The sequence below is a fragment of the Phlebotomus argentipes genome, unplaced genomic scaffold (assembly GCF_947086385.1).
Source record: "Phlebotomus argentipes unplaced genomic scaffold, Phlebotomus argentipes genome assembly contig_39, whole genome shotgun sequence".
NCBI lineage: Eukaryota > Metazoa > Arthropoda > Insecta > Diptera > Psychodidae > Phlebotomus > Phlebotomus argentipes.
Window position 1 is genome coordinate 1,301,668 of NW_026776182.1, and position 27,927 is coordinate 1,329,594.

At 39.8% G+C, this 27,927-nt stretch overlaps 4 protein-coding genes across 7 annotated transcripts; 2 read left to right on the forward strand and 2 right to left on the reverse strand.

Annotated features, from left to right (window-relative positions):
- The first annotated feature begins 9 nt into the window (after nucleotides 1–9).
- Nucleotides 10–17,035, forward strand: LOC132263607 (uncharacterized). 2 transcript variants are annotated; one of them, XM_059763432.1, is made up of 6 exons: nucleotides 10–205; nucleotides 776–979; nucleotides 4,062–6,331; nucleotides 9,994–10,164; nucleotides 14,788–14,950; nucleotides 15,944–17,035. In XM_059763432.1, the coding sequence occupies exons 2-6, from the start codon at nucleotides 835–837 to the stop codon at nucleotides 16,219–16,221; spliced, it is 3,027 nt and encodes a 1,008-aa protein (XP_059619415.1). In that variant the 5' UTR covers nucleotides 10–205; nucleotides 776–834; the 3' UTR covers nucleotides 16,222–17,035. The 2 variants fall into 2 exon arrangements, with proteins under 2 accessions (XP_059619415.1, XP_059619416.1); XM_059763433.1 differs by having other exon boundaries at nucleotides 14,791–14,950.
- Nucleotides 17,036–18,133: 1,098 nt separating this feature from the next.
- On the reverse strand, nucleotides 18,134–24,045 carry LOC132263608 (SAFB-like transcription modulator). Of its 2 annotated transcripts, none has more exons than XM_059763435.1 (11): nucleotides 23,835–24,045; nucleotides 23,476–23,712; nucleotides 23,276–23,377; nucleotides 23,067–23,219; nucleotides 22,959–22,986; nucleotides 21,946–22,291; nucleotides 21,541–21,590; nucleotides 19,956–20,970; nucleotides 19,330–19,470; nucleotides 18,740–19,256; nucleotides 18,134–18,430 (listed from the first exon to the last, which is right to left on the reverse strand). In XM_059763435.1, exons 1-11 carry the CDS (start codon nucleotides 23,952–23,954, stop codon nucleotides 18,197–18,199), a joined length of 2,943 nt encoding a protein of 980 aa, XP_059619418.1. In that variant the 5' UTR covers nucleotides 23,955–24,045; the 3' UTR covers nucleotides 18,134–18,196. The 2 variants fall into 2 exon arrangements, with proteins under 2 accessions (XP_059619418.1, XP_059619417.1); XM_059763434.1 differs by having other exon boundaries at nucleotides 21,541–21,593.
- Nucleotides 24,046–24,139: 94 nt separating this feature from the next.
- Nucleotides 24,140–25,753, reverse strand: LOC132263613 (mannose-1-phosphate guanyltransferase beta). Its single transcript, XM_059763442.1, has 4 exons — nucleotides 25,388–25,753; nucleotides 24,796–25,330; nucleotides 24,569–24,733; nucleotides 24,140–24,507 (listed from the first exon to the last, which is right to left on the reverse strand). The coding sequence occupies exons 1-4, from the start codon at nucleotides 25,550–25,552 to the stop codon at nucleotides 24,272–24,274; spliced, it is 1,101 nt and encodes a 366-aa protein (XP_059619425.1). The 5' UTR covers nucleotides 25,553–25,753; the 3' UTR covers nucleotides 24,140–24,271.
- Nucleotides 25,666–27,246, forward strand: LOC132263614 (pseudouridylate synthase TRUB2, mitochondrial). 2 transcript variants are annotated; one of them, XR_009468504.1, is made up of 4 exons: nucleotides 25,808–26,009; nucleotides 26,065–26,927; nucleotides 27,076–27,163; nucleotides 27,222–27,246. XR_009468504.1 is itself a non-coding variant. In XM_059763443.1 (3 exons), exons 2-3 carry the CDS (start codon nucleotides 25,889–25,891, stop codon nucleotides 26,922–26,924), a joined length of 981 nt encoding a protein of 326 aa, XP_059619426.1. In that variant the 5' UTR covers nucleotides 25,666–25,761; nucleotides 25,848–25,888; the 3' UTR covers nucleotides 26,925–27,158. The 2 variants fall into 2 exon arrangements, 1 of the variants encoding a protein (XP_059619426.1); XM_059763443.1 differs by lacking the exon at nucleotides 27,222–27,246 and adding an exon at nucleotides 25,666–25,761 and having other exon boundaries at nucleotides 25,848–26,009; nucleotides 26,065–27,158.
- The last annotated feature ends 681 nt before the right edge of the window (nucleotides 27,247–27,927 follow it).

The following is a 27,927-nucleotide window of genomic DNA, read 5'->3' on the forward strand; positions in this document are numbered from 1 at the left end:
GAACTGAGCGACTTTCGGCACAGACAGTTGCTCTGACAGCTCCAATATGGACGGTCGCACTTTTTCTCCGCTGCTCTGTGCGTAAATATTATTTAGTCCCGGTAGAGTAATTGCGAGGAGTGTGTTGTGCTGTTCTCTAGAGATCCTCTCTTTGTCGCTGATTCCAGCCTCAGCAGGTGGAGCGAGTGGAAAATAGCATTGCAGGGTGAGTTTGGGCTTTGGTCGCGCTCAGTCACACATTTCCCCATCCGCTATCCATTTCCTCATTAAATACAACAAACTCTGTGGGCATCAGTGAAACTCTTCTTTCGCCAGCTTTTCCGCGTGCCGTGGCGGAAAATTGTTTACAAGCGCACGAAAGTACATCTTCCTGGCCGGCAGATTTTGTTGATGCGCCCGAGGAAAAGCCTCGGGAAAAGCGTAGTATCCATTGATTTTTTTTGCTCTCTGGCGCCCCCTTTGATGCATTTGGTTCATTCGGTGGCTTTTTCCTCATCTCTCTCTCCCTCTCACTTGGATTTCTTCAAATGCTGCTGGCAAACAATAGGCTCCAAGAGAGAGTGTGTGTATTTTTCCATCCAACTTGTGCCATTTTCCAATTAATTAAGAAGAATGAGGAAAACACACACCTGAAATTGAGTCCACGTATCGATTTCTGTGGCGGGTGAAAATTGATATCTTGAATGAAAAATGGTGTATTTTGAGGGAATGGGCAGAAAAACACGGGAGCTATCTAATCTCTATCGTGTTCGGTTTTTTCCCTCCTTTCTTCTAGCCTCTAATCAGCGGGGAGGAATTGAAAGACTACCCACCAAAGTTAATTAAGACACGAACATGGCGTCGGGCGGCGAGAAAAGATGGATCGGAAGCGGCGTGTTTAATCCCCAGGGCGGAGGGACGACGATGCCGGAGTGGAAGAAGGAGCTGATTCAGCGTCGCAAGAATCTGGCCAAGTGCATGACATCCACAATGATCGCAGGTACGGCTTGCAGCATCTCTGAGAAATCTCAATGCCCGCTCTTGAATGTCTTGTAGAGAGAGAGAGAGAAAGAAGAAGCTGTGAAGCCACTCCAGAGAACAGTTACAGATGTTTACCTCTGGGCGATGCAATCAAGCGATGGACACATGTGATGAGAGTGAGAAAATGAGAGGAATGCGTTGTCTAATTCTCGCCAGATAAACTTTTTTTCCCACCTACTCTCCATCTCGTGCTGTCGTGCGCTGCGCCAGCTGAGAGAATCCAAGGAAACTTGCCAAATATGACCAAAGCGGAGCGCAATGACGCACTATTAGAGACAGTGACAAAGTGCTTCCCGAATGTCTCAATTGAGACACAAATGCTCACACAATATTTATGAAATCATCAAGCCAAGAAGAGGGAGAGAGGGCTTTCAAAAGGCTTCCTGAACGGAATCTGTCCTCAGAAAGGAACTGATGTGGCTGTGAATCTGTTCTGAGTCTGTGAGATGACCGTCAGCGGACTCATTAATTCATAGGCGTGTGTGCAGAGGCAGTGAAATTGGAATATAGACCGGATATTTCACATGTCCAAAGTTCACCACTTTGTCTCTCGCTCATGAGCACGCCTTTCGGATGCGTTGCCTGACCGAGGCATGAAAGAGAATCGGCTGGGACAAAGCTGTTTTTCACTGCTTCTGGTCAATTCACTCCCGCACCATCATGTCCAGAGCGTGTCTCTCGTGGTGCGACGCGCGCGCGGGAAAAATTGACGAGATGATTTCATAGCATTTTCCATGGAACTCACACTCGCATAAAGCAAATGTTTTTACCTAATTAGTGTGTAGTTTATGTCTAATGGGCTCAAATGTAGTGCGATCTGTGGAATATTTGTGTTTAACTAAAGGTTAGAGAAATATGTAGTATTATTTGAAGCTATACATGTGATAAGAAGTACGATATTCATTGAAAAGTAACTAATTGTCACACAATATCCTTCTCATGAAATCATTTTATGACCATATGCAAGATTGGCCTTCGGCAGAATCACAGTTATCAAGAGTAGTAAAAGCTTATTGCTGACTCTTTCCACTGTCTACAGAGCACACATTTGAATTCCATCAAACAATGAATGTGACCATCGACGAAATAATTACAGAAAAAAGAAAAAGCGAGGGAATTGTTAAAATGTAGGCGCTCCAGAGCAATTATTTAATACAAGAGAAATATAAAAAAAAAGAAACAAGAGAAAGAAAATGCGTAGAGTGAAAAAAGGAAAAGTTCAATTGGTCTATGAATTTGCATTGAAATTGTTCTCTGCAATTTTTTTTTCGCTCTTCTGCTCTTTCTCAATTTCCTCCCTATATATATATATGTATGTATGTACGAAAGGGGGATTCTTCAGTGCATTTTTCGCTTGACCGTTCTGATGGGCCAATGTGAGTTGCAAAATATCTGGTTATATACATATGTAAAAGTGGGATGAGGGAAAAAAACGAGACTTCATGACTTCTTTTACAACAATATTTTACACTCATATTAATATAACTGTTTTACAATGAAAAATTCATCATTTGGTAGATATTTAGGCTTTATGATTTTTTCTTCATGCGCTTCAACACTCATATTCTTCTGTGTACCCGACTGTATTGTTCTCTCTTTCATTGGCAGTCAACTATTGAGGGTTGATGTGAAGGTTCGTGTTGAAGTTTCTCGAAATGGTGGAATTTTTATGATTGTTTTCACATCAATCATGATAGTCATTGAGCGATAGGCATTTTTTTCTATTTTGTAATGGTCTTTTTTCGATTATATTGTGCAAAATTATGTGGGTGTTCTTCTTTTACAGGCGCAATATAAAATTTATAAAGTCACACCCTGAAATTCCATCAATAACGTCACAATTGTAATCATGTGATTTCAAGCTTCAATATCTCTAAAGACTACTTCTACACAGCTTTTGGCACTAATCATACAATACTTGTCAGGCAGGCAAATTGAGGAAAAGAATGTTGCAAACAAATAACGAGTTTGTGCAAAATATTTGAATTGAAATCAATTCTAATCTTGCATACATGTGAATTTTCTCTGGAAATCTGGGTGAAATGTCTACATTTATTTCGTATTGGTGTGGAAAAATATTAACATTGTAGATAAAAATCATTGGAGAAATTCTTATCGCTGTGACGAATGTGGATTTGATAAGACATTATGGAATATTATGCAAGATAAAGTACAATTGAGATCCAATGTCAACTGTGATTAAGTAGTTCAAACAAAGCTGTGTGTTGTATTGCATTGGGGTTTGGAATTTTCTCGCTGGTTTCGCACAGACAGAGTTGTAAATCGATAGCATGCAATTTTCAGCAAGTTGTCATTTAATATTTCACATGAAATAATTACCACGTAATTCATGTCAGGTTAGTGGTTAATGGACGTGGGGTTTTCTTGTGCTCACTGACCCTGTTTCGGGACAGTCTGGCTGTGCACGAACTTTTTTGGTCACTCGGAGTAATTGCACGTGGGGCGAAGGCGGGCAGAGGAAACACACCAATGACTTCAGTAACTGTGCTTAAACATGCCAATTATGAGATGTTATATATATGTGTTTTCGTTCAATTTCATCTATTTCCTCCTCTTGGGCATTTCAATGCGTCTCGGCGATGGAGGAGGAGAAGATGAACAGCGGCAATAATGAAATGTCTGATCGGACAGGGTGATGGAGTGGGGAGAAGTCTCCTTATTTGGCTAGTGAGCCACAATTGAGAGAAAAGTGCGTTTTTCACCTGTGAATTCATTGATAAGTTTTCTTTCCCCTCTCTCTCTCTCTGATCTCCGTGTATCATATTTGAGAAAGGAGAATGAAGAAGGCAAGAAGCAAGATCAAGAAGTAACGGAGTGAAGTCTATTGTCGCGGTTTGATGATTGAGCTTCTTCATTCGTTTCTAATGTGTTCTGTTCATACATATATGTACATATACCTTTTTCTCAATCCGCCGCGGCGAGCGAATCTGTGTTGTGTGTTTGTGTGTGTGTGTGTGTATGTGGTGCAAAAATGATTTGAAACAAGCAGTGAATCTCTTCTTTTTCTTTCTTCTTCGCAGGTCATTCGCATTCGCAGCAATGCCACGGAACAACAGCAGCGAATTCCACACAAATACAGCGTCAGGCGGCGACGACGACGGGAACGAGAGTCAGCGGCTCAGGCCAGCAACGAAGCAGCGGTTCGACGGTTGGTGAATGCAGAGCAACGGTTCAGTCTAGTTGCGAGAGGGATGGTGCGCGTGTGGCCCAAGCTGTAGCCAGCAATGGTTCATCCTGTGTTGCTACAAAATGCTGTTACGAGGATAAATTGTGTGAGGTGCATGAAAGTGGACGAAGCAGTACATCCGGTGGTGATTGGAGTGATTCACGAGACATTTTCTTTTTTTGTGATAATCGTCAGTTGGATACTAAAATGGTGGCCGTGCAGGAGATGTGTGGCGAGAAGATGGATTATGACACGTCAGAGGAGCTCAAGTATGGGGCGGGAATTGTGTCGAAGCTCGTGTCACGTTTCATGAGCTACACCATGAGGGTGTCAGCCGCCAAGGAGCGCCCCAGTTTGGATAACATGAGACGCGCCACGAGTCTCAATAATCTCCTTGATGATGACAATGAGGAGGAGGCGTCTCCGAGGAAGGTTGTCGATGAGATTGTCCAGCGGGATGTTGCAGATGCAACAAAGATGAGCCCAGAAGATGTGCCCGTGGACATCACGAACAGTGGCAATAGTTGCGAGAAGGGAATCTATCGCCACAGGCAGCCGCAGATAGGCACATATCAGCACAGTGAAATCATGAGACGACGTCAAATGGGCCGTGGAAATGATTCGCTAAAGCGCGCCCGGTCTGTGGATGCTCTGCTGCGTGTGGAGAGTCGCGGGGATGGCAAGAGTGGTGATCAGGATGTGACGCAGGATGCTATAGCTGAAGAAATTCCAGGAAATGGTGTTTCAGCAGACACCCACGTTCCGACCATTTGCGATGTAACGATTGAGGATAAGATCATGAATGCCAGAGAGCGTGGCGAGGCGAAACCAAAAAGACTGAAGTCCTTCATGGATGATCCTGAGCGTCCACCACCGGATCTTGTGAAGACAACTCTGAGAATTTTCGAGGCAACAGCCAATCGTCGCGGCCGCCCACCGACATGCCGGAGTGGTGAAGTGGCGGCCAAAGTGGCATCCTTCAAGTCTATCATATCGCAGGATAAGCCAGCTATTCTCTATCCAAAGCCACCCGTGAGCCCCAAGAAGGCTCTCGTGGGCAAAAATGTGAGAAGTTCTAGTCACAGGGATCCCGCCACGGTAACAGCAAAGCCTGCCACAGTTGTTCAGGATCAAGTGAATAATACCTCAGCACAGCCTAAATGTGTGACGACAAGCGTTAGTGTGATCCAGAGATCACCATCTCCGCTGGCCATTCGCATGGACATGACTTACAGGAGTGTGAAGAACTTCTCACCTTCTTCGCCACAGTCACCGAAGCCGGACTTGATCAATGTCTCCCCGCCACGGAGGCAGAGGGAGAGTCAGGAGAATGGTGTGACGATGGGTTCCGATTCACCGACCATTGCACAACTGACCAGTAAAATTCAATCGATGAAAATTGAGTCACCAAGCGGACACCAAGTGTCCAGTCAGGCGGCGAGTCAGGTGCGAAAAGTGCCACTGAGGAGTGGAACTGTGAGCTCCACCACTGAGGAGTCCGACACGGACTCAACGGACAGCTTCGACGATGACTTAGATGTGGACGAGAGCAACTATCGAGGTGGTGGCATCAAGAGGATATCGAAGGTGGATTTGGAGAACATCTCCCGAGCCGGCGCCACGACAGAGTTCAACTTTGGTGGCTGCACGAGCACGCCAATACGGGATAAGAGCTATCTGCCACCCTTGACAAATGGGGCCAACTTGAGCATCCAATTGGTGAGTCCTGAGGATAACTCAGTGGAGGATCTGCCCAAGGGAGCGGGTGTTGGTGACAGTGTTGATGTAAATGGTGTGAAAATGGTGGAAAAATCCCCGGAAAATGGTGTCAATGACTCTCTAAACAAGGTCGTGGTGGAGTCAAAAGAGATTGTCGATGCAACAACAAAGTGCAGTGAGAAACAGCTGACAAATCAGGAAATTGAGAAGAATATGATCAATAGGGAGAAGAGTGAAGCGAATGTGACACAGGTGGCACCCAAGTGGACCTCCACAAAGAAGAAGCCATGGAAGGAGGAGCCGCAGAACACCACGATGGTGTTCAATTTCAGCAATCGGAAGGATGTACCTGATTACATTGAGAACGATGGAGTGGTTCTTCGTAGGAGACGTGAAATGCCCAAGGTGAGTGACTTCACAATTTATGGCAATAATCTCGTACATGTCTCGAGCAGCTTTGCTGTCTGTCTCTCTTTCACTTCTTGGATCTTCTCCTTTGTCTGTCTTCTGTTGCACTTGTACATATTCCTTTGGTATTTCAATCCAGGAAGTGGAGTTGTCGCATTAAAGTAATTTGCCGGGAGAGCCTCTTGGCTATATTTCGCTTTATCGATATTTTAATTTATAAATAAGCAAAATTGAAGTAAAAAGAGCTCAATTTATGTATTTTACTTGATATATTTAAATCGCAATTGCTTTTTTTTTCTCTGAAGTTTGTAGAGCAATTTGGAGTTTATTTTTTCACAGAAATCAACAATATTCGATTCAGACTGTCTGTGATATAGAAACATTATTTAGATGCTAATTTTGCAATTATTATTTCACCCTTTCAAAAGAGACATGCTATTCACATTGATAAAACATGTAATTTGAAGGGGGAAAACTATGTACACATATACACTCCATCACGTTCATTTCCCTGCTTTTGCTGTGCTTTTTTTTCTCTGTGCACACGAAATGGATCACATGAGAAGAAGTAAAGTACGATGAAGGAATCAAAATTAATTCCACACGAGTGACTCACACTGTGTATGTGATGAAAGGTTTTAGTCACAATTTTTTTGATCCATTCAATTTGCTCCCATTTTCCGATATCGTTTATTCTCTTTTTTATTCCATTAGTGAAAATCCTCATACTGCGAATGTGTGTGTTTGTGTGTGATTTTGTGCATGAATAATGGATGGTTTATCATCGTGAAACAGAAAATAGATGGAAATAATGGGAAGTGGGTGAGAAATCACTGCAAATTGTGATAGAATGAATTGATGAAGTTTTATTTTTTCAGTCGTCTTTAAAATAGGTAATCTTAATCCAATGTTTTTGTCATGAATTGTGATAAAACTGAAAAAATGCCACTTAACATTTTGCAAAATTTGTCGTGATTAATCGTTTAAGGAAGACGATGTGATGGGTGATGAATGGAAGATATTCGGTGATTTTTGTCACATTTTTGTGAACACTCTTCGAAGAGACATGATAAGAATGACAGTGATAATACAATCACGAGGACAAACATTGAGTTATATTGATGCGAATTTGGCGACACGCAGAAAAGGGGGAGTGAGAGAGAGAGTGAGATAGAAGTGTCTCTCTATTACAACCAAATGTTCAATGATTATTTTCTCATGTTAGACCTTTGATAACACAATCTTTGCCACAACATACCTCGATAAAGGGAAACGAGTAGAATAAATAAATGTTTTTAGAGACATTCGGTGTCAATTATCAATGATGAAAATTACTTCCCTGATAAGAAAGGAAGAATAATTATTTGTTCACGCAACAGTTAATCACCAGAAAAGATTTCTGTTGTTTGCTTTTTCTTTGCACTCTGTTGAAGTGTGTATTTTTGTTCCTTATTGCTTCGAAACATACCGTTTTATTGAATTACGCTTTTTCTCTGGCATTTTTTTTGACTCAAGTTATGACAGTGTGGGTGAATAAAGTAATAAAAAATGTGGGAAATGGATGAAGTAGCACAGTGTTGTTAAATAAAATAATTTGCAGGCACACAAATTATTGTGTAATTAAAATGTTGGACACTAAGATTTTCGCTATAAAAGAGGAAGAAATCGTGCGTTGTTTTACTTTTGGACTGTGCGTTACCTGCTTAATCAATGCAAAAAAAAATTGAATAGAAGGAAGAAAGGAAGGAAGATGGAGAGAAATTGATGTTTGTTTTATGAAGAAATATTACCCATATTGCAATTTTTCATACCTTCTTCTGTAATTAAGGTACAATTTGTTGTATTTACAGTGAATTTTCCTTCATGTTTCTTTCATGTTTTCTTTCTACCTGTCTGCCTTCGATGGATGGGAATGGAGAGAAATATATAGCGTTAAATTCTATGTTGTTACATGGTGAAAATCATTTTCCATCCACTTCTGTCTGTACCTGTGGGCAATTTTTTTCGCTTCCATATTATAACATTATTGGCAAAATAAGTTTCACTTTTATCCAGTCAAATGGTAAATATTGGTTTTCTTGCCTAACTGACTTTTCTCTGCTTGAATTTGTCACATGAATGAACTTGTTTTGCTTGGAGGAAAGTGTTTTCCACCACCGATGATCGATCGAAAAGTCAGTGACTTTGCGTGCTGTCAGAAAAAAAGAAAGTTTCCATGGTGAAAAAGAGAGACACTTTTTGCATTTTCGAGATTATTATTTTAACACTGATTTTAATATGAAATGACCATCAAAAGTGAGAGGATTTTTCCTCATTTCTTTTTTTTCACAATGCACAAAAACATATTACGAGAAACGATTGAGCATAATGAAGTACATATATTTCTCCGTCTGTCTATTGACCGTTATTGGTGCGATATCTGGATTGTAATATCTCTCTGTTTTCTTTGTTATATAAACATTTCAAACCACTTATATTGATTCAACAATGATTGATCTATGGATTTTGGAATTGATTCCTATATACTTTCTGTCATTTCTACTATTTGTCTTTCATCTGCCGACAAATTTGGCGAATTGAGTCATTCCACTACAATATTAATCATTTTTTAACGTATTTCCGAGAAATTGACGGCAAAGGTGTGTCAAAATTCAGTGTTTTCGTCAGTAGATTCTTTGCTTATCCTACGCAAATTGAAATCATTTATCTTTTGAATCACTAAATTTTAACATTTATGACTTTTTTATCATATCTGTAAATGTAATTTTGCATTTAATAGTCTGAAAATTGGTAGATGGAAGGCAAAATTGGCAATTGATGTTCCAAAAAAACATGCTTTCTTCGGTAAAATAGCATTAACGTTTTCTCAAGTTGGCGCAGATAAGAGTTTGTGTGTTTTTTTTTTGGTGTTAAAAGAAAAGTGTGCATATTCAAGAGTTAAACTCAATATTCACCAATTGTACCTGATGAAAGTGCAAATTTAAACCCATTTTCTCCACTATTAGTTTTCCAGCTGAAGAAATCATGGTGATGGGTTTTAATTGCAAATTGTATGGCTGGTGAAAGAGGGAAAGATCGAAAATATATCGTAATTATGATATTTAAACTTTATTGTCTTAGAAAAATTAATTTGTTTTTGCTACACCATCTTCTCGGTTTTACTAATAAAAATATTAGATAATTAAAAGGAAAAAAAATATAAGGAATTATTTTTATGTGAGTGCCAAACAGTGGGTAAACAATTTATTCATTACTTTCCGCCCCAATTGCAAATATGTGTTTATTGGTTGCCAGAGACGGACGGGTGTGTGTGTGTGTGTGATAGACAGAGAGAGAAGGAGATAGAGAGGTTATTGCTACATATATTTTATATATTTAGAGTGAAGATTTACAATACATTAGAAATAATTGGTGAGAAGGAAGATTGTGCAGAAGGGGAAAAAATTGAAAATTCACTCAATGTGTTGAAGTGTGATGAGGAAGGTAAAAAAAAGAGAGAAGTAAAATGTCTGTTGAATTTATTTTATCTTCTGATCGATATTCCAAATGCGTGACTAAATGTATAATTGCATGTGCGTAAATTGGAATTGTTTTTAGGCTAAATTCTTTCTCAAGACTTGGCATAATCTGTAATTGGAATCTGGTGCTTCTCTTTGTAGCCCGGCGAATCGGGATTTGTACTCCTTGGCGATGCTCCTCTGGAGACTTCAACAGATCCCGATGATTCCTGGACAATGGGTCCGCCTTCGCCATGTGACGTGGATTTCTCGAATGACAACGTGATCATCAATGGAAAGTCTAGTTTGAGACATAAACCCGGCGACAGCAAGGTGAGTTTCAGCAATATGTTTTTATTTCTTTTCCACTATTGCAAACCAGAAGTTTTCCTCACATCAATCATGTGCAATTTTCCCTCTAAAATCGCACAGCAGCGAATGAGAGAAGAAGAAAAAAAAAAACCTAACAGACGATGTTTGTGTGATTTTTCTTGAGTGAAGTGAAGCGAGAATTGTAAAATTAATAGCGATATATTTCAGTGAATTGCATTTAATTAATAGAGTAATTAAATCTTTTAACGAATTGCTGAATTTTCGCTATTTTATATTGTGCTATACAAGGAGGTATTTATTTAATGTCGAATATTTGATTTTATATCTTTTGAATCTTGATTGAATTCTTAAGATTTGATGTATTGGAGAGAGGCATAAAATTTGTGCTTCATTCACGACTCTTTCATATGCGATGAAATACATATAATGTGAAATGAGACTATTTGAGAGAGATTTCAACTTCACATTCACATTAGAACTAAGTCAAAATAACAATTTGAGGAGAAATGAAATTCATTTGGAGATCTCTCAAATTGCTGGATCATTAATTTATTTGATTACTGCTGAAAGATTTCATTTAAAATTGGGGCGTTTGTAAATCAATCAATTGGGTTTTCCTTTTTTACTCTTCTAACCAAGAAATGTTGGACAGTAAATCTCATAGAGAGTGTGTCACTGTGAATAGAACGGTTGAGGTAGACAAAAAAGTCCTCACTCCACGTGAATTGAATTAATCAATATATTTTTATAATGGTATGATAATGTATCGAGTTCTTAGCGGTGCTTTCGCTGATTTCGCATAAAATAACACTCACCACGGATTCTTTCTTTTCTTCATCGTTTCTCTCTTTCACTGCCAAGTTAATAATATGAAAGGTATTTGGCTTTTTAATTCTTTCCACCTCTTATGAATGCCTCTTTTGCATTTTCCAGTAAATATTTCTCTTCAACGCTCTTTTTTTTCCAATCTTCACATCTTTCTTGGCATTCTTTTGAAGAAGAAAAAAAAAATGCAAAGTGAAAAGAATTTTTCCTTTACCTTTTTATCTCATATTTTCCTTCCTTTGCGCATTGTGAATATTATATTATTGAAGTGAACAAAAAAAATTCTTCAAGATCCATTCCGGGTGTGAAAAGTGGAAAAAAGAAGATAGATAAATTCACAATTATATGATTAATGTATGAAGAAATACCTGAGAAATGTGTATGTTTTCACGTAATAGTGAGGAAAAATAATTTTTGATTGACAACAAACAACTTTTCACCGAGAAAATGATTTTTTCGCGAAGCAATTGTGTGGGCTCGAGGGGAGGAAAACGGTGATTGATCAACTATGGTGACCCATTTTGCAGTTGCTGTTTGTCTCGTTTTTCGTCACTTTTAGTGCTTTGCTCGCGTAACTTGGCAGTAGAATGCAACGAATATCTTTTTTCTTGCTGTGTGTTTTTTTTTTTGGGTGGAACAAACAGAAAAGTAGTACATTTAATGAGACATTGCAAGAATGATGGAGAAAATTGATTGAACACGAACAGAGGGTGAAAACAAATGGTGAATTCTGCAATGGTTTCGTATTACATAAATGTGTAATTGCGAAAGTGTCAATGAAAGGTTGTTTCTATAATTCCACTAGTGTGAAATTCACTTTATTTTGATAGAAACCGAATATCTTATTAATGATGAGAATTTGACATGATAGAAAGGAAAAAAAAGAAAGAGAAATGGAGTGAGAAAGAACAAATTATGTTGAAGAGATGTTAGAGAGAAAGAAAATGTCTCAAATGCACCGTTTCGTGCAATTATAATAATTCTATGTGTGTTCTTTAACTATTAAGCATTTTGCTCTGATTTTCACCTTTCTAAAACACGTTTCACTGAATTCACTGGCGAGAAGTGTATAATATTCTGCAGATTTCTCGATGAAAATTGAAATAAGTACAGTGTTTTGTGGAATCTGACTATAATTCTAAATTCATATCACTGAAAATATCTTGCAAATTTTACTTTTTCCAAAATGAAAGGTGGACAGAATTTGTTGTGGCACCGATGAGTGTGTGAAAGATTGGGCAAAAGAGAAAAGAGAAATAAATTGCTATAATCTCTTCTGGTACTTTATAAAATGCATATCTCAAGTCGTTCATTTACCAATTCGTGGTGAACCAATAACAGAGGGAAGTAGTGTAATCCACATCATGTCAGACAGAGGAGAAATGCTCTGAAATACACAATGTTGTGAGGTGTCAAAAAATGAAAAAAAAAGAAGTTCAGAAGATGAGGGGAAAAAAATGGAGAAATGGCAGAGAATAGAGCAGGTTTTAATTGCTTCTATACTGTGTTGTTGTACAGTTAGTGACATATTTTAACATCTATCCTCATTTCATGTCTCTAATCTTTCTCAATAATGTTCCTCTTCGCATAGTTTTCTTCCAGTGTTTTAGCACACGACACTAGTGGTAAAAAAAAGCCAAAGGTAATTTCACAGATAGATTAGCGCGATAGAGGTGAATTAGTGTTGCTTTTTTACAACACTAAGCACCTGATAAGGAAAGACTGTTAATATGAATCCACTGGTGAAGAGGAAGACTTTCGATTTGTAATACAAAATTGCTTTTCAGCTCATTAACAATCTTTTGCAATTATACAGAAATTTGATTTTTTGTGAAGATTTAATATCGTTTGAATGCAATTGGGTAGAAGATTTTGAGTGAAGTGAAAGATGTAGAGTTTAGATAAGTTCAATGGACAAGGGAAAAGATCAGAGTGTATTCTTCGAGGATTCTTAGCTTAAATGTCCTTATTTACATTTACTGAGAAAGTGTAAATATAATTATGGACATGTGGCAAGTGGGACAATAATAAGTTATGCAAAATCGGAGAATAATTCTCTATTTTTCTCAATAATTGATGACTAAAGACTTTAGCATGATTACAACGTTCAATATAATAAAGCCTGAGTCATGTGAAGTTCAGTCATGCTCGGTGCTTACAGTTTTACATAATTAAAAAAATGATAAGTGCAATTATTATTGTAGCAATTTATCGATTATTATCAATACCTAGATTAGTTATGACAAAGAGAGGATATATAACTATTAGCAATTAAGTCGGAAATGTGATATTTCACTGTGAACTTTGCTCAAGCAGAACATTGAACCGTAGAGAAAAATCGAGTATTTTAGTGGGAATTGGATTGAGAGCGATGATGATGATTTCCTCTGTCCAAAAAATCAATGGGACATAATTTCATTCACCGTTAGAGCTATTAAAAGTACTCGAAGAAGGAGGAAGACTCAAGATGTCTCTGTCAATTATTTCTACATAACGAGATAATATTTTTCTATATATATATATATGTGAGAGTAAGAAGAAGAAAAAAAGAGGCACTTCTCTTTGGGATTATTGTGTAAAGGCACTTGTGAGTAACTGTTGATGGTTTCATCAGTTAAATTTGGGGTTTTTTCACTGTTCAAGTGAACAGAGCCAGAAAATGTTAACAAAAGAAAAGCAATGGCAAGAAACGGGTAAAATATTGTGACTGTCAAGAAGGGGAGAGAGAGAGAGAGAGAGAGACAAAAGAAAAAAAAGGAAGCAAAGGTGGAACAAAGCCTTTTCATCAATTTGTACGAAAGTTGCGGGTGGAGAAAAGCAAATTGTGGATTTCTTCATCTTCAGTCACAGTGACTAATTATCAATTATTAATTGTCGAGCAGGAAGAAAACATGTGTACATTTCTATTTATCTGCTTCACTATATATGTATGTATACTCGCACAGCGAAAAGGTGATTTTTTGTCAATTGAGAAAGAGTGGCAACGACGGCGAAAAAGTAGCAATAATTACCATTGGCTGTGAAAATGAAAGTGAAGCAATTGAAAGTTGAGCTTAATTATTTGCTATATGTATGCGGTTCGAATGCAAAATCTCTCTCATCTCTTTGATATGGAAGATAGCTGAGGAAAATTGTTGTATTCGCGAAATGTATTGTATTTTTTTTTATATAAGATAATGGATGGCAAAGGAGTGGAGAAGATGTGAGAGAAAGAAAAAAAGACACTTGATAGAGATGGAATTTGTTGATTGATGATGAATTCTTGGCATTTATGATATTTGCAATGAAGAAAAGTTTCTGAAGAATTTTCTTCTTTCCACACAACACGTATTGATCGAGACGCACCATAAAAGAGATGGAAGAAAGAGTCGTATAAGTTGGATTGGCATAATGTGCTTTACGTCTATTTTTCTTAGATGTGATGATTGAAGAAGAAATGTGAATAAATATTTTCTTTTAATTGAATTTTTGCACCTATTTGTGTAACGTTTCCGTTTCTTTCATTGCATCTTCTATTTGGAAGAGTGAGAAATTCAGTGAGACAGAAAGATTTTATATATACCATCACGCATCGGAGATATTTTACCTCTTTTTCATTTGTCTTACTTCACTCAATAAATGCGGAATGGAATTGAGGAATATAAAAATATATATAATAAGCAAGAGTATCGTTGCAAATACACAGTAAATTTAGAAATTTTTTTTCTCTCCTTGACTTAAAAATTGATATAAGAAAAATATGTGAGTGAGAAGAAAACTGATCCATAGAAATTCTTTTCTTTCTCCCTTCAATGTCAGCAGTGGAAAATTCGCTTCGATGACTCCCTGACGTCGACTTATGAATACCCATCGGAATCATCTCAGAGGGATGAAATGCTGAGTGTGACGAGCAATGGAAAGACGGGATTGATGGACGATAAATCATTCAATTCGCCGGCATATCAAAAATTTCTACCACTGGGTAAGTTGTTGCATATTTTCTCTATTCTATTATAATATTCTCTATTTCATTTCTCCCGCGCACAATGTCGGGAGTGAGTCTTGTTTTATTTTTTTTTAGTGTCATTTCCCACGATTTCTTTTTTTTGCTGTTACTGCGTTTAAGAGTGTGAAAGAGAGAAGATTAAGAAGAGATCAAGTGAGAAAAAAGTACAGAGGTTAAATTAATTGTTAGCAGAGGCAAAAGTTGTCATCACTTTCATCACTTTTCTCTCACTTTTATTCACCACTTGATGTCTGTTTGGCTGGTTTTATATGTATGTTTTTTTTCGTATAATCTCCCAACAATTCCATTGTTGATTAATTTGTGAACTTGAGTTTCGGAATGTTTCATCTCACTATAGGCATAGTGAGATATTCTTCTTATATTTGTCTTCAATTCCACAAAAATGTGTCTACAAACACGAGTTGAGTGAGGAGACAAGATGGGAGAATATTGTGTGTATTTCGTGCCAATTTAATATGCGTGAATTACAATTTCAATGTAGTGAGACGACAGGCAGAAGGAAAAAAAAAGAAAGAATCAGTTTAATTATCTATTTGCTAAAGTCAGAGATTTCACATTGCCAAGACATGATGAGTAATAATGTTGGAGAGAACAAATGTTGTTTTATCATCACATTTTTATTGAAATGGACCACTAAAAGAAGGGTAAAAATGGAATTATCAAGTACTTTGCATTTAGAAGAGCTTCTGGAAAGCTGCCTCTTTGTGTTGATAAAACAAGACAGAGCACTTAATATGATAATGCAATGTGAGTGTTTATCTAAAATGTGCAATATGCAGTGTTTTGAATAATGAATTTATGCCATTTTATCTGGCGAAAGAAGGAAGTTTAGATTGTAAATTATGATTGTCTGTAATAATATCAACTAACTTTCCTCTTTTGTCCTGGTTTCTGTATGATGCTCATTATGAGAGGGATTCATTAAACAATGTTGTCCTTCTTTTGCAGGCTTGGCACCTTTGGCCAACTACACACCTGTGAAGGGGTGTGCCATGAACAGTGACTTTGAGTTGGGCGTGAGGAGGAATTCGCCGGTGGTGGAGTCGCCAGAGAGTGCCACAGGTGGAGGCAATTGCGTGGGCGCTGAGCATCAGTCGCAGCAGCAGCAGCAGCAACAGCAGCAAATCAATGGGGATCTTGAGAGTTTGCAGTACCTTAAGCCGGCCACGGATGAGCAAACTGTGGCCTGGAGTGAAGGCACTCGAGTCACAGATTTACTGTTCTAACAGAGGGACATCGACTTTCTGGATGCACAGATATTTCCAGAAGACGCCCGTCGCTCACAGTGAACAGCCGCCGTGGTTCAAGATGTGTGTGAACAAGAGATGAAAATTTTGGCGTGTTTTAATCCAATTTAATTGTACACTTGAGTTGCCACATTTGTTTTCCTGTTGATGAAAAGAGGGAAAAAGAATGGGAATATTCCATGAGAAGGTCTCTGAACTCTGCTGTAAAGAGTAGTTGAAATGAAGAAAAAGAAGAAAAAAAAGAAATATCGTCGTAATGAAAAATGTAATATGTTGAATCAAAGAAAAAAAAACATGGAAATTAGTTGTAGTATATATAATTGAAGAAAAAAAAAAAACAGAAATCGCACGGAACTGAAAAGGACTAGAAAAAAGGGAGAGAAAATGAAGTGAATTGATTGAGATTTTACGGACAGTCAAGAATTATGAAATATTTACCGATAAAACTTTTGATAGAGTCTGTTTTTTTTTATACGGAACAATATTACGATAAGCGACATATTAAATGTGCTTTTTCTATGACATTTACGCGTTATATACAAGCAAGATTTATACATAGGGAAAAGAGGGAGAAAAAAAAACGAAGAAATTGAGCTCTGCCTGAATTTTTACACATACCTAAAATAGTGATTGGTAGAAGAGATGAGGACGTGTTAATTTAAGGATAACATTACAAAAAAAAGAAAAAAGTCTATTTGCACACTTGTAAGGAAAAGAGAAGAACAGGAAAACACGAAAGAACAGAAATCAAACTTTTTGTCTATTCTTAAATTAATACATAAGGAATATATTATTTATACATTCATAAGTAATTGAAAAAGAAATGAAATAGTTATTGTGATATCGAATGCAAATATGAATAATGGAAAAGAAAACTAAGTAGAGATTTTCCTCGTGCTTTGTGTGTTATTGTGTGTGCTTTTATTCTTGCAAAGAGGATGAAAGACGCGAGATAGGCGAAAGGCATTAAAAAAAAGACCCTCTAATGTGAGTGAAATAATTAACTATTCCACCAAGGTATGGAGAAGAAACCGACAATTTACATAAATAAGAGAAAAAAAAATCACATTCTATAAACTTCTTAGCTATTCACAATTCCTCAAGAGGTTCAAACGAGAAGACAGAATTCTCGTTTTGCTGAATTTTATTCACTAATACGTCTTTTTTGTCTTTATAAACATTTATAAATCATACAAAAAGCCATAAATATTATCATAAAATATAAGATGAAAAGGAAAGAAAAAAAATGCAGAGTATTCAATTGAGAAAGGTAAATTCGATGGGGAAAAATTATGGAGGAAATATGCATTTAATCAAATATTCTAATTATAAAACGAAATAAACACGTAATTGTAATTAAGGTGACAAATTTTGTCATACTTTTTATACATACCATTTTTTCTCTTTTGATAAGAAACACGCTAAAGATTTCTCGATGAGTTTAGGAAGAAAACAAAACGAAAAAAACAGTAAACATTCCGAATCTGTGAGATTTTATCACTGCTAAAAATTTTTTTCTATATTTTCTTTACACGGTAATCGAGCGAATATAGATTGTTTAGTAAACATTCGAGTCACTTTCTTAGCGCTTCGAGTAGCGCAAATTTTTTGCTTAATGACCAAAACATTGTTTTTTCGTCGAAGAATTAAAAAAAAAAATTGAACACAATTTTTTTGAATGAATTGTAATTGGACCAATGTAAGTTCGCTGAAATATTGTAACATATAATTCTGTTTATAAGGGAGGAAAATTCATCCACTGCATTTATTGATGATACAACTTTCATAAGAAATATTCTTAATAAAAAGCTCTAATGAATTTCATACGTGTTTTATTCTTATTGTTCTATGCATCAACCACGTAAAACATCAAGTACATTCCATCAATTCATTTCAAATCTAGCATATAATTTATGTGAGATGTCTCATGCGACTTTATATGCTGGCGCAATCCTTAGAAACGATTGCTGTCGAAGCGTGCAGACATAGAGCTGCTGTATCTGTCCTGCGGGCGACTCATGAATGAAGAATTCTGGCGCGACTGATCGATATATGGCACAGTTTGAGATTTGCGCTCATTATATGTGCGATCATATCGATCATTAGTGGATTCCATGTTTCTCCAGCCAGGATCTGAAGACTTGTTCCATATGTCGTTTGATGATATCGGTTGGATGTTGTTGAAGTTCTGCGGGTTTAAATCAAACATGCTAAAGTATTCAACAGCGTTCTCACATTGTCATTTCAGACATTTCTTCATGAATGTCCTGAATTTATTGAACATATGTTTCTTTTGGACAGTCTTCAGTAATTACTACTTATAAAAATAAACATTTTGCTCAATTTTAACTCTAAAAAAAAACTGTAGAAAATCTTTTCAACAATGAATATAAATCAAAGAGAAAGATTAAATTATAATCCTTAATTCCAATTGTGAAAGTATGACTGGGATTCAGATTTATTCTGCTGCTTAGTACCTGTTCAGTCTGTAACTCACCTTGATCGGCGGTGGGCCTGAGTTGTGCCATGGGGATGACACTGCCCTCTCCTGTGTGTACTGATTCTCCATGTATCGCGTCTTCGTGCTCCGCTCCTCGTTCGCTAGCCCGCTCGCACCGTTCGTCGGCTGGTTTCCTCCTCCTCCCCCGCCTCCTCCTGACGCGTTTCCGAGACTGCGGTTGCCCCCTCCCCGGTACGACGACGCCCCGGTCCTCGAGTCCCCCGACTGATGATCGCTGTACCGGCTCTCTTTTCCCGACTCATACCCATGGCGCGTTGACTTGTAATCCCCTTCGCGCTTGTAGGAATCCCCACGACTTCCACCACGCGAGTCATTGCCGCGCGTGTCGCCGCCGCGTTTGTAGTCATCACGCTTCGCTGAGCCACTGTAGTCTTCAGCAGCACGTCCACCATCGCGACCCTTTGATGAGCGATAATCGTCACGCTTGGAGCTGTAATCGTCATTCCTCTTCTTGTCGGCCGTGTTTACGCGATCGTATTCCCTGCTGGGACGACTGCAAAAGGGAGAAGTCAGCGATAGAGTCAATCACATCTGGCAGCAGAGAATCATTGTCCTTCTTTCCTCACCTGATAACAGAGTCAAAACGTGGCGGTGGCGGAGCCTCAAAGCGACGATCATTCGGAGCTGCACGCTTTCTGTCAGATTCTGCATAACGATCACGATCATCGCTAGATGGACGCTTTAGGATCCTCTTTGTCTCTTCAATTCTACAAAAGAAATGTCCACAAAAAATAAAAGAATAATGAAATGCTCGTTCATCTCTAGAATAAAACACATATTATGGGTATACATATATACAGGACACTTTTCCTTCACAGAAGGAGAAAAAATGTCCCTTGATATTGCGCTCAAAGGACTGTGTTTGTGCCTATTTTGAAGGAAAAAAGTTAAATATAAACAAAGGTGAGGTTCTTTCACTAAATAAATAAATGTTGATATCATTTTAGAGATAAGAAAATCGCAACGAATCGCATCGCATGACTATTGACCGTTTTTCAGCTAAGCAACTATCTATATACGTTTTTCGGTTGCAACAATACAGTCTCGTGAGAAAAGACAGAGAGTGTTTCCATCCTTTCTGTGGTCTGTCGATCGCTCGTGTCCTTCGGATGATGATCATTTCTTTTTTCATCTATAAAAAGCGTTGAAAGAAAGGAGGGAACGATTTAAGAGATTGTTGGTAAGTTCGTACTTCATTTGCTGCCTCTTGATCTCAAGACGTTCCAACTCGATCTTCTCACGTTCCAGCTTCTGGCGCTCTCGCTCCATACGCAGCAGATCAGCCTTTTCGCGCTCCAGCCTCTCCCGCTCTTGCTTCAGCTTCTCACGCTCCCGCTCCAGGCGTTGCTCCTCCTCACGCTGACGTCTCCTCACTTCGCGTCGATGGCGCTCATCCTCGCGTATCTCGCGCTCCTTCTCCCGCAGGCGCTCCCGCTCACGCTCATTCCGTATCTTGTCGTACGACAAGATCTCACGCTCGCGCTCCCGTTGCTTTTCGCGCGCACGCTCCATCTCACGATCCTTGCTGACACTTCGCGCCGCTTCACCCTGCGTTGCTGGCTTGCTGTCTCCGCTTCTGGAATGATCACGTTTAGTTTCATTGCGACCTGAGTCGCCGCCGCGCTCCGACGATTCACGCTTCCTCTTGGCAGCCGCGCCATCCGGCACCCTCTTGTCAGCACTGCGCTTCGGTGGAGACACCTTGGGCTTCGCCTTGTTGGTCAAATCTGCTGGCTTCTTTGAAGTCACCGGCTTCTTGTCACCCTCAGCACGATCTCCCTTTCCGACGGCAGCCTTCGCATCACCGACATCCTTCTTGGATCCACCGCCACCAGCAGCCGCTGCCTTGCCCGTGGATGCTGCAGTCTTGGCCAGTCCCAGGTCCGATTTCGCCTTCTCCACTGAGATCATCCGCCCATGGAGTTCAGTGCGATGAACATTCTCGATGCACCGATTTGCGTCCTCTGTGGAGTTCATCGTCACGTAGCCGTAGCATCGTGTTCCTGGCGTTCGCGTGTTGGTCACCACCTTTGCGCCAATCACCTTTCCATACTTGGAGAAGAGCTGCTTCAAATCCGTCGCTCTGGTCATGGATGACAGTCCAGACACCCAGAGATTCCTGCTCGGCGTCGCTCCACTACTAGCCGATCTGCCCTTCTCCTTATCCGTTGCGCCGGTTGATGCTGCCTTGTTGTCTTCAGATTCCTCTGTTGAATTCATCACGCGTCCCAAAATGTCCAATATTTCATTCGCAAAAAGGGTGTCCATAATGTGTGAGTCCCCGCAAAGGAAGAAAAGATATTGGTTACTGTTAAGATATCTGCAAAAATACACAACACTCTAGAGACCTAACTCCCAGCCACTAAGTCCTTGCCTTCTCTCAAGATATTCAACATTATCCTAGCACACCTAATAAACACTTCCAATCCAAATACAAATACAAAAAAAAAATTGGGGATGGCTAAAAAGTACAACACTTTGGCTTTCTTTCTGCAATGAAATGTTCTTCATTTCGCAAATTGCAGACAACTTTATTTCTTTGTAAGAAAGCTATCAGTGTTTCTTGAGTGATTTTTTCATTGATCATTTCAGGTGCAATGAAATTAAATTAAATGGAAATTATATATTTGAAATTTAGATAATTCGTAGAAATTATTCTAAAAAACAATCTTTTGCAGTCGTTGCGAACACCTGGAATGACCAGCGCTTGTGAATTTACACATCCAAATATAATTGTCCTTCCCATCAGAACATTTTCTCTCTAAAGTTTCAATTACCTTTGGCATCTTTTGCCGTAGATGATTTGCCGGCGTTTGTCTTTTGATCGCTGCTGTGAATAACAATAAAAAGTATCTCATGAAATGTGTTGACAGGACACAAAATAAGGGTTTTACTGGATGTCTTTCTTCATCCAGAAGCTTTTTCGTCCACAGCAACTTCATCTTTTTTTTTCATTCCATCTTCTGCACTGAGCTGAAGAGAGTAGTTTGGTTTTCAGATGGAAAAGTTGACTCATAAATCTTATATGAGAAACTTCCTTTCTTATCATTTACACTCATGAGTATCCCTTTGATCTGTGGATACTCGTTTTTTTTACATTTGAAAGAATATAGAGCTTTTCAAGTGTGTTTATAAGGAAGTTGGTGGCCTTGGTTGCTGTATTATAATAGCCTGAGACGAACCTCTCTTTCTTCTGTGTCCTGTCATCGCCAGACGTTGCTGTGTTGACGCCATTCTCTCCGCTTTTCTCTTCATCATCAGATGAACTCTTCTTTTTCACCACCGCATCGCCTGACTTCTTGTCATCTCCAACATCCTTCGCATCTTTTCCACCTGCTGCCGCCGATGCACCGGAAGTCGCACCACCTGATCCACTTGAATTATCCCCGCTACACTTCTCCTGCACTCCACTCGGCTTGCTTGCAACCACTTTTCTCTGAGGTTTCGCCGATAACTTCTGCGCCTCCTTATCAGATGCACTCTGAGCAGACTTTGCTGACTCACTTTTATCCACCTTGGGCTGAACATCTACAGGTTTGAAGGAAGGATTATTGTCAGATACCATCTATCACTCTGCACGTTCTCAGGACATTTGTTTGGTTCTTCGTCACAGCTTCACATTATGAGAAAAATAACAGGATTAGTCAATCTTCGACTACAATCACTGTCATTTCTCAAATAACTTGTGGCCCCGCGTCAAGATTATAGGGAAATTCTAGGCGATTCATATTTCATCCAGTCACATCGATGTCTTGGTAATACAAAATTCTGCTTCAAAGCGAGTGATAGAAATTACATGCTGCAAGTTTTTCACCCCTTTCTCATATTATGTGCACTCAACGACATGATCCCTCCAACGCTTCTACCATTCAACCGCTTCTATGATCACTATTTGCTGGACATTTTGCTGCATCTGAAATACTTTGTCACTTCTTTCACAAAATTTCCAACTATTCTTATTGCCTTCTTGCCATTTAAAATAAAATTATAGAAATACAGTAGTTGCAAAATGGGGCAAGCAAATTCTGACTTGATATTTTGAAAAGAAATGTTGGAAAATAATTCATAAGAACGGAGCCGAATTAGCGTCATAAGTTCACATCTTCAGAACAAAAGATTGTGTCTTTTGCAAACATGAGAAACATGAGAAATGAGGTAAGCTCACTCTTAAACTTACAATACTTCCAATAAATACCTTTCTTCGGTGGTGATTTCTCCTTTTCCTGTAAGAAATGTATTAATATATTGTGTTAAATCATTGCAGATGACTTGAATAGTAAAGAAAAATGTATCTTTTTCTTACATTCTTCACAACATCCTGTAGCAGCTTCTCTTCGTCCTCGCCAATGGTCAAATTGAGAGAGTCCTCATTGTCAATGTTGTTGCTCTCAGTTTCCTGGGAAGCCTCATCTTCCTGTGGAGGTTTCTCCTTTTCCTCTTGCACCTCTGACTTTGCCTGAAATGTCACAAATTAGTCTCGAAGGGAGTCAAATCACAAATTTATAAATTTACCTCTTCCTCCTTCTTATCAATAACCTGCTCTGGCTTTTGCTCCTGATTTCCTTCATTTGCCTTCTCACCACTGTCTTTCTGTTCTTCCCCTTCCTCTTCGTCCTGTAAAATGACAAGAAAAAAAGCATGAAATCACTTCAATTCAAGTCTTGTTTTGGCATTTGTGACATGGATTACTGTGAAAATCAAACAAGTTTTACCTTCTTCTGCCAACTCGAGTCCAAATCATCCTTCACCACCAAATCATCGAGAATCAACTCATCGCCGCTCTCCTCTTTTTCCTCTTCATCCTCCTTCGCCTCAGACTCCTCTGGCTTCTTCGCAGGCCCCTCTTCTTTCTTCTGCGGCGTCACAGGGGCAGCGTCACTTTTCTTTGGCGACTTGGTCCCAATGAGGAAGATATAGGTGTCAGGATCCTCTTCCTCGTCAATCAGGGCCTACAAGAGTACCATCAGTTTTATCGAAATGCTCTCCAGACATATCCCAGATGGGAATTTGGTGCATTTTGTAGAATAGAATTCACACCCCCCAAAATGGCGGCGCGTACTTCTTCACTCACCGATCTCAGACGCTCCTGCAGAATCGTTTTCACGCCCGTGATATCAAGTCCTCTCTCTTCTAACTCATGCCGCAAGTCCACCACGCGCAACTCTGACAATTTACGCTTCTCACCATCCATTTTTGCACACGGAAAGCAGTCCAATTTTGTGTTTTTCACTCCTGTTCGCAGAACCACACCAATTTCCTGCTGTATCCGAAGAACAATATGACAACTGGAAGCGAAGTCAGACGGCTGGAATGTTTTCGCCGCACACGGCGAATTTGGAGGGGAGGTGTTCCGGAAAAGTGAATTTGAATTTCTCTCAAAAATTTTCTTTATTTTGCAAAGTGGGAAAGTACAAAGATTTCTAGCAAAATTATTCTTTCAAGCCGCACTTTAGCGTGCAATGTTTGTGTAATTGCAAAAGGAGAGTGTTTGTTACGTGACTGGTGATGTTACATTATAATTTGTGGTTCTGGAACACTATGTGCGATGCTCTTGTGGGGCAACACTTGTCCCCCATTAATGTACAACTCATCTTTGACAATCACATCCTCCCCAAGGACTGTGGTACCCTCTAGTCTCACCCATCGACCCACAGTCGATCGCCATCCGACGATACAGCTCTCCATCCAGGAATGAGATTTCACGATGGCTCCTTTTAGAATTGTCGAACGTTTTATGCATGCACCTGAAAGGGGAAATTTGCCGCTGTAATGCGAGTCCGTAATTCAATAATGTGCCCAACTCACCGTCCTCGACCACCACGTCAGGACCGATTGTCACGTTGGGCCCTATGCGACAGCCGGCTCCTATCTTTGCAGTAGGATCCACGAGAACATTTCCCACTGTTCCTGGACCCGAGTACAGAGACTCGGGTTTTCTCTGTCTCACAGAAGTCAAGTAGAGACACATTCCTGGAAAAGTAATGCAGCAGATAAAAAAAAATAGTTTGTTGTGATAATAAAATGATTCACACCTGTGAGAAAGTCCTTTGGCTGTCCAACATCCATCCAGAATCCGCTCAACTCCATGGCATACAGCTCTTTCTCCTGCGACATCACTGGAAACACTTCCTTCTCAATTGACGTGGGCTTGATCTCAATCCTGGAGAGCACTGATGGGTTGAGAATGTACATTCCTGCGTTAATTTTGTTGCTGATGAACTCCTGTGGCTTCTCAATGAAGCTGTCAATGCATCCGGCCTCGTTGTACAACACAACACCGTACTTGGAGGGCTCCTCGACCTTCGTCACCACAATTGTGCCCTCCTTCCCATGCGCTCGGTGAAAGGACTCCAGTTGTTTAAATGGGAAGTCACAAATAACATCTGAATTGAGGACGAAGAATGGCTCCGGACTCGCGGAGAGAATGTCCTTAGCGAGAGCGAGTGGTCCAGCCGTGCCCAAGGGTTCAGTCTCGTGAGAGAATACCAACCGGACGCCGAGTTTCTCTGCCTCCTCTCTCAGCTCGGCCTCCATTTGTTCAGCTCGATACGAGACAGCCAAGATGACCTGCAAACGGACAGTCATTAGCACACGTTGAGTGGACTAGAGATAAGATCGGATGACCTCTGTGACTCCAGCATCCACGAGCGCCTCCATCTGGTGCATTAGGATGGGCTTGTTGGCAAACTCCACGAGAGGCTTTGGCCGACTGAGAGTTAAGGGTCGCAGGCGAGTTCCATAGCCACCCACAAGAATAAGAGCACGCATTCCTTTGCGCGGATTCTCCATTCTCAACAATGAAGATTTTCCAGAGGTTCGCCGTCACAACAAAGAACGCCACTAGTGTCGCAAAGTCCGCCGGAAAAGACTGACACAGAATTTCTCACAATCAATCGCTATCACCGCATTTACTCAAGGATATCTGAGTAAATTGGCTCTCTCTCCCGTGATTAATTTGCCCAGAGATAATGGTTACACGTCACATCGCACTGGAAGAGGTAAATAAATTGCTGACGCCCGCTTTTCGGAGGGGTGGGGAAATTTCCGGAGTAAACAAACAACATAACCTCACTCTGACTTCCAGTGTGCAGTGCATGCGAGGAGTGTGAAGATTTTTACTCTGCAATGTTAACCCGCAATTCCGCCGCAATTTTTAGGTCCCTTGGTGGAATCCTAAATGTATACAAGCCATCAGGTGTATCCGTGAAGCGAGTGATGAATGCCATTGTCACAAATGTCTGCAAAGGTGAATAGAAATAGAGCGCACATGAAGAGTGGAATCAAAAATTTGTTCATTGCAGACTTGAATCAGCTGAATGTTCGAGAGCCCCGACAAAGATTGTTGTTTGAGCGAGCGGATGAGAATGATGAGAACTCCTACAAGCTGGAAGTGGTACAGGATCCTGCAGATAACGTGAAGGTCGTGGGAGAGAGGCACCAAATCTCTGACTTCAAATGTCAGCCCGCAATATCCATGGGATATTACAGCAGCGGTGTTCTTCTTCTTGGAATCAACTCAGGCACACGGGACGCCTTCAGGATTCGCATGAATCGATCCGTGAGGGTCTATCGTGTGACTGGTCGCCTAGGAAAGGCCACAGAGACTCATTTTGCCGATTCCAAAGTGATCGCACGATCGTCATATGATCATGTGTCCAGGACAAGGATTTCGTCTCTGCTCTCATCTGTACAGGCGTCCCATCAGAGGAAAATGTTTGAGGACTCCGGAGTGGACATACAGTCAGAAACTGCTTACAATTTGGCTACTCAAGGCACTATCCGACCGGCCTCAAGCAATACACCCGTTATTTATGGCATCGAGCTTGTGGAATTGATGAGACCAAAGTTTACCATAGAAATTCATTCTCTGAATGAGAACGAGAACTATCTGGCCAGTCTTATACACGACATTGGCTTGGAACTCCGGACAGTGGCGTACTGTTCGTCCATCAGGTGCATTCGCAGTGGTCATTTCTGCGTCGAGGACAGCCTGCTGCGACGGAACTGGACTCTTTCTCCTGTTCTTGAGAATCTTCAGAAAAATGCAGAGATTTTGAATCAAAATCCCAGCATCACGCGTCAGTACAGCTCGAGTTTAATTACCACAGATGATCAGAATAGTACACCAGATTCCAATCCAGTGAACAGGATAAATCTTTAATATGTAAGTGAATCCTGCAAATTGTAATTTATATAGAAATACAATTCGAAAATGTACGTGCCACTTCTGGTCGACATGTCGCGTGAAGCGTTGTAGACAATCTATGCGTAATCGGATGATTACAGCGTAATTTTTTTATTGGGATACGCAGTTTCGAAGATCATGTGCGAAGAGTTTACACGTCATTGAAAATTTGGAAAAAGATTTGGACCAGTTGAAGAGTTCTGAATATTTTTTTGGTAAGACTTGTGAATTGCCAATTATTCGGGGGATCAATAGTGATAAACTCAATTGTAGGGACTGGAAATGAGACGGCAGAAGCAGACGAAGGAGTCGCGAAAAGAGAAAAAAGAGCGCCGGGAGGAAAATGCAAAAATACATCAGCAACTCTTCACCATAGCCCTGCCGGCGATTGCTGTCGTGTTCATCTTAATTGCTGTGTATATTTACCTGAAAACCCGGCCTTTGAGCTAGTTTGTACAAGTGTACAATCGTGATAAGAGTGTCTTCCAGAGGAATATTTATTCAGAGGTTTTCGCGCAGAGCAGATATTTTACGCACCATTTATACACTCCCACTGATATATTATGCATTTATGCTGATACAAAGTTGATTGTTCTGCGAAATTGTACAGAAATGAACATGATAAATAAAGTTTATTGAATGAACTTTTTGAATAAGTGGATAAGGGCGCGCAGACTGATAGTATCGCCAACTGGCGGTGGTTGTTGATTTTTTCAAATGCCGAAAAGAGCTTGTCAGAGGAGGATTTGTCCAAAAATAGATTATTGAGCCGAGGAAAACGTGTGGATTTTCATTGAGGTAATTCTAATCGATAGACTACGCATTTCCCTTTCCAATTGCTGGTGTGTAGCTTGAAAATCTCCTGAAATATCAGTGAAATCCTGGTTGGCAGGTTTTTGTTTACGCCGTTCGCCTGTATAACCTCAAAGTGGAAATTTTCTTGTAGATTTTGGGGGTTTTCTTGCCATATACGGACCAC